General features: G+C 41.6%; 1 protein-coding gene across 2 annotated transcripts in view; it reads right to left on the reverse strand.

Annotated features, from left to right (window-relative positions):
• LOC115782959 (SLIT-ROBO Rho GTPase-activating protein 3-like) overlaps positions 1-10,771 on the reverse strand; it is a 38,647-nt gene extending 27,876 nt beyond the window's left edge. For both annotated transcript variants that reach the window (XM_030733521.1, XM_030733520.1), the window contains exons 1-2: positions 10,587-10,771; positions 881-1,227 (exon numbers count right to left, since the gene is read on the reverse strand). In XM_030733521.1, the coding sequence (XP_030589381.1) occupies positions 881-950 (70 nt within the window). In that variant the 5' untranslated portion in view covers positions 951-1,227; positions 10,587-10,771. The remainder of the gene's footprint in view (positions 1-880; positions 1,228-10,586) is intronic.
• Positions 10,772-12,015: the final 1,244 nt, after the last annotated feature.

Here is a 12,015-nt window from a genome sequence, read left to right on the forward strand (position 1 = left end):
GACATTTATCCTTAAGCAGGGGGAAAAGTTGATTACAGGATTACAGTGTGTATATAATAATAATTCAAGTCTCTCTCTCTCAGGTGATTTATGATGTCACAGAGACAGCTGTTTGGCTGCCTCTGCTTGACAGAGTACTGTCACAGCATTACTACTTCTAGCTTACTTGTTATAATCATAACTTTATATATTACACACAAGCTGTATGTAAACACACCTAAATCAATAGCACAGCAACCCAACGCTGTTGCTCTGAAAAGGCAAATCCAAACATTCTCTTAGAAAACCACCTTTGCTTTGCTCCCTCACCTCTCTCGTGGCTCTCCCTTTTCCTCACTCACCCCCCCCCCCACTCTGCCTACTCCTTCTTTCCCCTCTTTACTCTTTTTCCTCTGTCTTTGTGTGAGTACACAGCCCCGGGCTGACTGTATGTGAGGAGACAGCATCACTAATACTAGCTATAAATACACCCTTGTAGTACAGTACAGAGAGCCAGCCAGCCACGGCATCAAGCCTCCAAATCACGACACACACGCACATGCTGCTGTCATGAGAAAACCTCGTTACACTAATACTGATCATGTCTTTTCACTTTAACAAAAATTATTTCCTCCTTTCTAGGCAAGGTTTTCCTCCCTTTACTCTGCAGGGAACATAGGTTTGAGTACGCACACATATGTTCAGATACACGATAGTGTGTGTATGTGTGTGTTTGAGGGGATGACTGCATAATGCAAGTGCACACATTCATGCATGAATGCACATGTGCTGTCTTGTATCCAGTCATGCATGCAGGTAAACGCACATGCACAACAGAAGTGCAATAAAGGTTAGAGACACATATACGGAGACGAGCACATGCATACAGACAGAAACTCACCTTTCATCTGCGATTCATACTCGGCCAGGCTCCCCTTCTCCCGCCTCAGCTTTCCATGTGAAGTCATCATCTTTGATTCCCCGACTCTCGTCTGTCACTGAGACCTTCCTTCACGATGGCTTCTCGTAGCCTTGCGGTCCTCCCCCCTTCCGAAACCTCTCAACCTCAGCTCCTGGTCTTTCTCAGTTCTCTGTGACCTTTCACCCCTGACCCCTTGGCCTCACTGCTCTACAGCTGGGTGCAGTGTATCGGCATCAGTGTCGACTGGCGGGGATGTGAGTCGGGTCGATGTATCCATGGAATCCCCAGGGTTTCCGATGTGAATGCTGATCCATAGGTGAGCTGGCCTGAGCAGCAGGCAGGGGGGAAAAGAAAGAGGAGCACGGTGAGAGTGGATATGGATGACAAGAAGGCAGATTTACTGAGACCGGAATGAGAGAGTGAACGAATTAGAGGAAGAGGACACATGAGGGCAGGGTGACAAGAAAGAAAGGGACAGTGACACCAGAGAAGGGAGATTTAATAGGAGGGGTGGTGAGACAGGGGCAGAGTGTAGAATGGACAGTAAGAGGGCAGAGTGATGGGGATGAGAGGGAGGAAGGACGGGGGATGGGAAGATGAGAGGTGAGTAACAGCAATAATGAAGGACAGTCGTTGCCTCGAGGTTGCTGGTTGGGGATGTCCATGAAGGTAATAGTCAAGCAAATGTCTCTAGTGATTCACTTTTTTTTTTTTTTTCTTTCACAGAAGTTTAAATATGTAAACGCTGGTTAGAGAACAACCACACACTGGTCTACTTTTTTTTTTTAAATCACTTGTGGTTTGTTGGTGTATTAACAACCTGCAATTGTTGGTTTGACAGTGGTTTGGTGATAAAAGGTGACCCCACTAACACAACAGAGTCAGTATAATGTATGTGCTACTCAAACTGGAATAAATGCCAACCACCCTCCAAAAGATCCCTTAATTCAGCTCCACAACTGTAAGGATGACTGTAAGGATGTAAGGAATAGAAGTTTCATTATACCCACCTATGGCCAGTAATGAAACTTAGAGAAGGGAATGAAAAAGGATGTTAACACAGAATAACAAAAAACAAAAGAAGAACAAAACACTGCAGTTCTTTGAAGGGCCAGTAGAGTCAATTCCCATAGACGGTAAATGGACTAGTTCTTATATAGCGCTTTTCTACTCAGTCTGAGCACTACCCCATTCATACAAGCACTTCCATGATTAAATAAGCAAAGTGCTTTTTTTATTTTTATTATCTAACATTCACACTCCAATGCTTGCATTGGAATCGAACCACCGATCTCCCCATCAGTAGGTGACCTGCTCTACCTCCTGAGCTACAGCCACCTGTAGTAATGCTGCAGCTGCAGTTGAGGAAACACACTTGGAGGCTGGAATTCTCTTCACCCGTCCTGCAATTTATTACAAGTGCTATTTACAAGGAGGGTCAGGATGGTGATATGACCAAAAAAAAAAAAGAGATACAAAACTAAAGAAAAACAAACTTAAAACTGTTCAAAAGAATTCAAAAATAACTAAACCAAAGAAACCCAAAGGCTAAGCCCATGGCTACTGGGCTCTAGCCAACACACTAGGCCTGCTATGCCTCCCTCTCTCCCTCTCAAGAGCATTAACTCTGGCTTATAAAACCTAAGCCCCTCCCCAGAATAAACCACACAAAAATTCAATTAAATCCCCCAATTAAAGATTTCCTACTTATGAGCAAAACACAACTTTCCAATTACCTCCTTTAAGCTCTGACACAAGATCATCAAAACATTGGTTGGTTTCCTGTGTACCAAAGACTATTTCACAAGAAAAGACAAGAAAATTCCCCCTCTGCATTCTTACTGACATAGTGAGCTCCCAGGCTCCCCTTACTATAAAAAGATTTGGAACCTTCCACATCCTGTTTGGCAGTCCAGATCTCCAAGATGGTGGCAGCATGGAACAGAGCATTCAACAAACATTTGGTAATATTGACATGACTTGACTTAGTGCTAATAAATGGTTTTGAATATGTGGGCTCATTGTATTTTATTTTACTATGACATGGAAATAATGAGAATGATAATGCTAAGAGATAAATACCAAAAATCTGCATACTATTGAATCAAACTGAAATTAAAGTAAACCAATGAAGGACTGGACCAATGTAGTGTTGGCCTCACATTTACCACTGAACAACCTCTATTTTGCCAGCAAGATGTTCTACTATTAGAAGTCATTGCAGTCTGTTGTCGGCCATTAACACATTTAGTCTTACAGGGCACGGGCTACCCCGTGACACCACCCAATGTTAAAACACCCCAATTTATAGCAGAAATAAATATGCTTACAGACTGGTGCAAAAGCAGATTTGGTCTCTGTAGCCAAGTCTCCCCTTCTGACCACTATTGTATTGACTCTATTATGCAGTCCTGTGAAAAACTAAGTACACCCTTACTGCTTCCACAGGAAATAAGAGAATAAGAAGCAGCCAGATGCTGATAATCAAATATACTTGATGAACTGATCTGCAGTCAGTGTGAGCACCTGTTTGTTTGCACAGCCAGGCTTTCCCTGTGTTAGCTGGCTTAACAAAACCTAAAACCCCAGTCGGAGATCCCTTTGAGTACCACGTTCTCCAATCAGACACTTCAAGTGACGATGATGAAAATGGTGATTAAAAAGATCATAAACATGTCACAGTGAAATACAATATTGTTGCAAATAAGACAAGAGATTAATGCTGCAGAAAACCCTTAGGCTTTATCATAGACAGCATGAAATTAACATTTTAACTGAATGATTTTAATTATAAATGTATAAATCATTACTGTATTTATACATTCATAAACAATCTGCTCCAGACCAGGTTATGTGTTCAGCACAAGTTACTATAGTGATTTAGGTAAAGAGAGAGCCACTTCTGTGACACAGAAAACTCTGACTTTAAGCTCGACATAGCTCGCTTTGTAGTACACCCCTCTGGGCACCTTGCAGTCAACCATGAGCTCCTCTGTATAAGTATTCAAGAGTCAAATGTGAGGCCATCTGTTCAACAGCTAAAGTTGGGCTGAAATTAGGTCATGCAACAGGACAATGATCCCAGCAAATCTATAACAGAATGTTTGAAAAAGAAACTAATAAAGGGGCTGCCATCCTGGTTAGTGGCATCTCAGGAACACCTGGTAACTGCAGTTTAACCTACTAACATTTCTGATGCCTACGAGCCAGAGGAGCAACATGTCTAGTCATGCACATCCCCGTTCTAAATATAGTTACTTCTTCCTCCAAAATACCAAGATGGCACCCTGACTTTGGGGTTTCATAAAGGAATTTACAAAACAACGGGTGAAGTTACAGTAACTGCATCATTCATGTATACGCAGTCAAATGACTTCTACCGTGCAAACTGGTGGTGTCCATTCCCCACTGTCAGGGTGTTCATCCATATATTCAGCTTGTGGGTGGCCTCTTCGTTGGTTTAACCTTATAAAATGGCACTAGGTCAGATCTTAATGATAGCTATGAGCTGTATAATAATGTATGAGATATTTTATAATAGAATTGGTTATCTTTTGTTTTGTGCTCATGTCAAACCAGAGTGCTGCTAAGGTTCAAAATATTTAAATTTGAACCAAAAATATACTGCACATTTACCTAGACATTAAGCAGATGAGAAGAAAATTGGAAAGAGACTGGAAGGAAATAACATAAGCTGTGAATGAAGACAGTTTTCTTACTCATATCTAACTTTTTACTTCAACACACTGGCAAGGAAGTACACACACACACCCATACATACAGAAGCAACTTCACCCCCCACATCCTGTGTCAGTTTCTCAACTGGTTTCAGAACTCAGCAAAGAACACCAAAAATCTTTCAGTGGAAAATGTTCCACAATCAGCCACAAGCAATTGTTTGTAATCAGTTCACAAAAGTAACTGAAGTGAAAAGAGACAGTGTGGTTAAATGTAGTTTCATTAATACTGAATAATGAACACTGTTGATGTAGGAACATTGTAGCAGCATGGCACACTCAAGAGGAGAAAAGTAAACATGAAAAATTGGCCTGACATCTCTATCAGCGCTTTGAGTGCTCAGAGTAGAAAAGTGCTACATAAGAACTAGTCCATTTACCGTTATAATAAATGCCATCATCACAAAAGCCAGCCACTTTTGTCTTAAATGCTGTTAAACCTATGCTTTCATTTCCTCTTCTAAAACAGTGCACTGAACGTCATCCAGACACAGCTCAGTGATGGTTTCAGAGCGAGTAGAGAGTAAATCTGGAAGCACAGCGAGCGAATGTGAAGAGAAAATCCGCAAATGAAACTCCAAGAGTCCCGAGACCTCTGGAGGCACTGGAGGCCTTCATCAGCGTGCGACCTTAATCTGCACAGAACAAAGCCACTGTAAATGATCTGAGAAGGAGAGAGGAGGGGATGTGAGAGATTCGGCAAAAGACGAGGGAACACAGTGGGGGTGGGGGGATGGGGGCGTCGGCAAAAAAGGGCAGCCAGGACAGAGAGAGAGGGGTTATTGGGGAGCAGTGTTCCATACTTAAAGTCAAGGTCACTGAATGAAAGAGGTCACGTGGTGAATATAAAGCAGACCGATCACAAGACAGGAGAAATGTGGTGGAGTGTGTTAGATCCTTATTGCTATCAAGGGGGTTTCCTGCTGATTTCAGCTAAAGAAAAAAAAGGAACACTAAGCAGAATCAATACAAGGATGATGTTGTGTTAGATGTTATGGCTGATACTACATGGGGATTTCCTGACGCTTGTGCGAGCCAGCAATGATCTACTATGTTTGCCGCATTACTGTGCAGAAGGTTTTGTTGTGCTATTTTTTTTTCATAAAGCTATGACCCATAAACTCCCTGAACCTAGGACAAAGCCAAACCATTTCTACGCCAGTGTATTAAAACAAAAAAAAAAAAAAAAAAAAAAAGGAATCATAAAAATCAAGGAAGGAAACACATGGGTGTCAGCAGGAGCCTCAGCCAGATGATCTAACTTCCAAAAAAGCTGACTTTTGGGAAATATTAGGCTTCCGCTCAATAATAACAGCAGACACAGGTGCAGACACAAGTGTCACCGAATGTTAAAAGGATGCAAAAATGTGCCAGACATGATCATATGCTAATGTATGCTACAGCTGTGCACTGACTGATGTGAAAGCACAAGTCAGAGTCAGGTGTGACAGTGATCAATTGACAGGCTGATTGGAGAGGCTCTTGTAGACGCAGACAGGACCTGCGACAGGATGGAATTTAGGCTGCAAGAGGAGCTGGCTGACAAAAACGGCAGGTTAAATGGCTTCAAAATATATCTAATGTGCAACTAAAAATAAGTATGGATTCATACTGCATCTGGCATACTATCTCATTGATATAACATACAGAATTTGCACAAATGAGCAACAATCTGGACCTATGGATGGAAAAATACAGCTTTGTTGTGTATTTTTAACTATTTATTTGAATGTACATACAGTGTCTTCCATCCATAGCAAGGTAACCTAAATGAAGGGTCACTCTTTTAATTTTAAGGATCAAGTTCTCTATATTCATCATTAGAGGTACTTGTCACGATTAGCTCACGAGCCCAAATGTTAATGTTCTCTGTAGAGGAAACCCTGATGATGTAATTAGTTATCCAAAGAGAAAGCACATGTGGGTGTGAAATGTGAAAAAAATTAACTTTGGTGTGCAGCAGGCAGAAAGGGACTGAATAAAACCCGCTGTCCAGTGGCATTATGGTTCACGAAGAGCTCGCTCCATATTACCAACTGAATGTCTGGAGATTTTAAAGTCTGCTACTTCCATTTTGACCACTGCTACTAAAATCTGTATATTTTGAGTTTCAGTTTTGTGAAAGTATAACACTAACTTTCTGTAGCAGCTCTTCAAGATGAGTCCTTGCAACTTTTATTCATTTTCATCCCCTGCAACTGTAACTAGGAGTTGATATAATACATGCTAAATGCAAACAGCAGCTTCCACAGCTTTTAAATATCACCAAAGCAGCAGTGCTGAAAACTGCAGTTTCTCTACTGGCCACTTGATGCTGGCTCCAAAAGTGAGCCAATTCCCATAGATTCCAATGATAAAATAACCAACTTTACAGCATTAAAAATCATGTCTACAACCTGGTACAAAAAACAGTTTTGGTATCCATGGTTAGATTCCCCTTCATAGGGGTCATTAGAAACAAGGCTCCTTTTGTCTCTAACCAGAATCAAAAGGATCCAGGACCAATTCTATTTACATGATACATGCTTCCCTTAGGCAGTATTATTAGAAAGCATTACATACATTTTCATTGTTATGCAGATGATACCCAGCTTTATCTATCCATGAAGCCAAATGACACATCAATTAGTTAAACCGCAGGAAGCCATAAAGACATGGATGGACAATTTCCTGCTTCTAAATTCAGATAAATCTGAGGTTATTGTGCTCGGCCCCACAAACCTTAGAAACATGGTGTCTAACCAAATACTTAATCTGGATGGCATTACTTTGGCCTCCAGTAGCACTGTGAGGAATCTCGGAGTCATTTTTGACCAGGATATGTCCTTCAATGCACATATTACAAAATATGTAGGACTGCTTTCTCGCATTTGCACAATATCTCTAAAATTAGAAACATCCTGTCTCAGAGTGATGCTGCATGCATTTATTACTTCTAGGTTGGACTATTGTATTTATTATTATTCACCACTCTGCATTTAATCATTAATCTCAGGCTCTCTTCCACAGCATGCATTTTGTCCTGTCTCCCTCACCTCACCCCCAACCAGTTGTGACAGATGACTGCACCCCCCTGAACCACATTTGCGCTGTCTGTGCCTTTTGGAACATTTGCAATGTAATCGTCTAACAAATAATATGGCCTGCCCAAGAGGTTTGTGCTTCAGTTTTGGTGAGTGACATCCTAGTGTTTTAGTCTGTTATATAGCATTAATTAACAGGTATACAACCATACAGTCTACTGATGCAATTTACTAACTAAGCTTGCTATTGCTAACTGATAACTTGCACTTCACGCTCTCTTCCTAATATGGTCACATTTGACTACAAAACCCCCACCAAAACAGCGGAAATACTAAAATGCTAACATTGAGGTTTCATAATGAGGAGTCTAAAACCAGTGAGTGATGTCACTGTGGCTACATCCATCTTTGATATACAGTCTTTGGCTTAAACTACAAAAGCATTTTATTCTCTAAGAAAAGAGTGAATGGCTGAATGTGACTTGTAGAGTAAAATGACTTGAAAAGTGACTTGAAAAGTGTTTCCTGTGAAACCACTTTCAACTGCTGGAAGTTACCTTATTTGTCAGCCAACTGGCTACATGACTGCAATTCTGAAAGTGTAGCATACAGCCAACCTGACTGTAACACAACAACAGGTAGCACAAACTCATACTGACTCCAGCTCCATAACTTATTTAGACTGTGTCATGAGATTTAGGATGCTACATTAGCGATGCAAAGTAGCCAAAATCCAAATTCATCACAACACTGACAAAGTTTACTTCTTGCCAAAGTTTCTCTACGCTCCAGTATACATCCCTGTGAAGTGCCGCTTGTGCAGAAACTGCCACAGTACACAGGAAACCATATCATAGCATGCTACCACAGGTTTTTCTTCCTCTCATACCATCTGTAGAGAATTACTCTGTTACCTGCAAATCTCACCAAAAGTTTCAAGCGGCAGCTTAATCCTGGCTTTCATCGCTGCCAAAACACAGACCACGGGGACAGCTAGTTTCAAGGTGGCAGAGGAGAACTGCACATAATTCATTCCATAAAAGAAAGTATGGCCAGTAGTCACTTAAGTACCATACACAGCAAAAGTATTTACATTTGCAAAAGGGCATACATTTTTGGCAGTAGCACAGTGACTATATTATACACATGGCAGACCCCTTTTAGATCCTGGCATGGTACCTAATTGCAAAAGCACTGAGGGTAATTTTGCATCAAACAGGGCTACAAAACTGAAGCCAACAGGTACAGAAAGATTTCCACTCATGTCCTGCCACAGCTAACTTTCATGCAGAAGATCATTTACAGGTAATGTTTGTGGAATACATACCTGTAGATCCCAGCATTGGGCAAACAAACAAAAAAAAGTGAAATGAAACAGTTGGACAGTGTGAGGGGGTGGAAGGCTGTCAGGCCACATCCGCTCTTCAGGCACAGCTGAAGCTGCTTCAGTACGAGCACTGAAACCTTCTATAACAGTAAATTAATCAGCAGTTTAGGTTTACGTCTGACATTTTTTATCCTCAAGTCGAAAATCTCACTGCTCTAATATGTAACCAGGAACATTTAGACAAATCTCACACCTAAGAACGGTTGTTTTTAGATATGCATACTTATTAATAAGTAAATCTGATGCTAACTTTGTATTTTTACTGCACTACATTTCAGGGAATAAAACAGCTTTGGACTCCACTATCTTTCAGCTAGACCCACTATTACAAATTTGAACTTACAATAGTAAAGTGGTTATAAAGACAGTCCACTTTACATAGGTCACATTCACTTATATAGAATTAATTACTGCATCAAACAGAAAGCAATATTACTGTGAAATGATTTTGCATCGTAAGTACTTTCACTTTGGTTAAAAGGGCTTCTTTAAAAATGTAAATACTTTACTGTAAATACCTCTCACGTGGTTTCAAATTTGGGGGGGAAATGGCATGCCTGAGTTCCTGTAATGCCATTTAAGTGACCACCACAGCTCACGGGCAAACAAGAGGGAAGTGGAGTAGGTCATAATTAGCACCAGGTTCTGCATGTGCAAGCACAGAAAACATATTTGGAGTATTTGGACCACTGTCTGTGTAGTTGTTTTGATGAAGTGAAAGCAAGGACGGGTATGTTCCCATCTGAGGTCAGGGATCTGCATCTCAGATCAGGTTGGAGTTGCTTCCCTTTCCAACCCATGAGCTGCCTCGCTACGATTTCAATCAATGTGACAATTTCAAGTGATCGCAGTGCTGCTAGTGAATCTGGACCTCCTCCTAGGTTTAACTAAACTTAAGCTCATCAAATAAGAAAATTAATACCCTAATCACCTTCCTACATAAGCTTTTAAGATTGCTATGCCTGTACTCGAGCTGCTCTCTTGCATTACCATCACAATCTTTGTTGTTGCACTGTAAACCAACAGCACAAAGGCAATGCTACTTTGCAGACGCCTCTGAGAAGCTTGTTTATCTGCGTCCTTTATTAACATAATGTGAAATAGCTGTCAGTACCTTATAGGTGACAAACCCAACAGGGGAATTAAGGTTCCACAGCTCTATCAGCACTAGTATTGAGTTATATTTTACAATGGCTGTAAATCACCCCATATGGTCAAGGCACAGTGGCAGGGCTCCACACAATGGCCACATAAACACCTCAGCATAATTACACAAGCATGTAAACACACACTCTCTCTCTCTCACACACACACACACAGAGCATCAACAGTGAAAATGGTGCACACAGTATTACATAATTGATACTCCTAACAGCCAGTAGCTCCATTTGTCCACTTAGAAAGCCCCAAGAGGACACAGTGTCCATTTAAGACACCAAACTATATATAAACACAGACATGTTCACTTTAGTCATGCATGCACATGCTCACACACAGGTTGTTTTTGGATTTATGAGCGGCATGACAGCTGTACATACCTCACTTTGTGGTCCTCTTCTGTCTCTTTCTATCTGTTCCTCAGCTCTCCACCTCTCTTCTCATCCTTCGTTCCCTTTCTATCATGCACACACACACACACACATACACACAGACTGTTTGAATCTGACAGATTTCTCTCAGCTCAGTACTCTCCTCCCTCTCTCTCTCTATTTCTCAGGGACACACACATACTCAAAAACAGCCCTCCCTCCCTCCCGCCTTTCTTTCTTCCTTCCCTCTCCTGCCAAATATGCCAAATAGCCTCTCCTCTCACTCGCTCACTCGCACCAGAGCTGCCTCTCTCCTCCCATTCCCTCCCTCTCTCCCTCTCCGCCACACGAAGCGGTGCAAAAAGCCACGCCCCCATGCTCTCTCCTCTCCTCTGGGCGGCTATAAATACCGCTGCTGCTATGAATATACCGTCTTTCTCCCTCAGCATCCCTCACTCCGGCTCTCTCTCCCTGCATCCATCCTTCCCCTCACCTACTCTGCACTGCCCCCCCTCCACGCCATTCTTTTTCTAAATGTTTTCCTAATGACCTTCTATTATTCGCCCTTACACCACATGACAGCATCCTTTTTTTTTCTCCCCTTCACCTCTCATGCAAGACACAACCGTTTATGCACACACGAAAAGAGCCACAGGATCACATAAAGGCAACCACAGACAGCAGCGTTTGGTACTACCAGTCTCTTCTGCTTCCTGTCTGTTGTGCCGGATGCGGTGCGTAATTTTCCCCTCCTGTCAACTCAGAAAAACACGCTCGGATCGAGAGGCGCGCATCGACAGCAGATCACACTGTACTCCACTCACAAATTAATTCTACCTTCATCACTAATAGCATTAACACCTGCTGAGAGATGAGTCAGTCTGCGCGAAGTCATGATTAATGGACATCCCTGTAACAATACAATAAGTCTCCATGAAATCTATTATAAAGCTGAACAGAATGAATGAGGGGGACTCTGCTTATTTCATCCTTCGGTTCCATCTTCTGATATGCGGATGAATACAGTGTAGTAAAATAAATTATGTTCCTGCACCTGCATAAGTTGATTTGCAAAAAAAAAATAAAATAAAAACAAAAAAATAAAAATACAGTATAGATTGTGCACTTTCAGGTATCATGAACATTAAGGAGCATCCTGTCTCTGCTCTTCCTCACAGGCAGCAATATTGTCTGGGAATGAGGTTACTAACATCTGGAGCAGGCGCATTATGTGCACCGAGGGTGCACTTAAACAGAATCAAATCTTCGCCTGCAGGCTGTATAGTATGTCACGGACGTAATTAATCCTCCACCACCAGCACCGCTGTGATAGAACTTCAAATGAAACCAACCAAAAATTAAAAAATATATATATGAGGAGCACACAGACAAAGAATTCTTTCTGATTGAAAAGGTTGCAGATTTTGCTCATCCTGCC

Source organism: Archocentrus centrarchus, chromosome 7, assembly GCF_007364275.1.
Source record: "Archocentrus centrarchus isolate MPI-CPG fArcCen1 chromosome 7, fArcCen1, whole genome shotgun sequence".
NCBI classification, from domain to species: domain Eukaryota; kingdom Metazoa; phylum Chordata; class Actinopteri; order Cichliformes; family Cichlidae; genus Archocentrus; species Archocentrus centrarchus.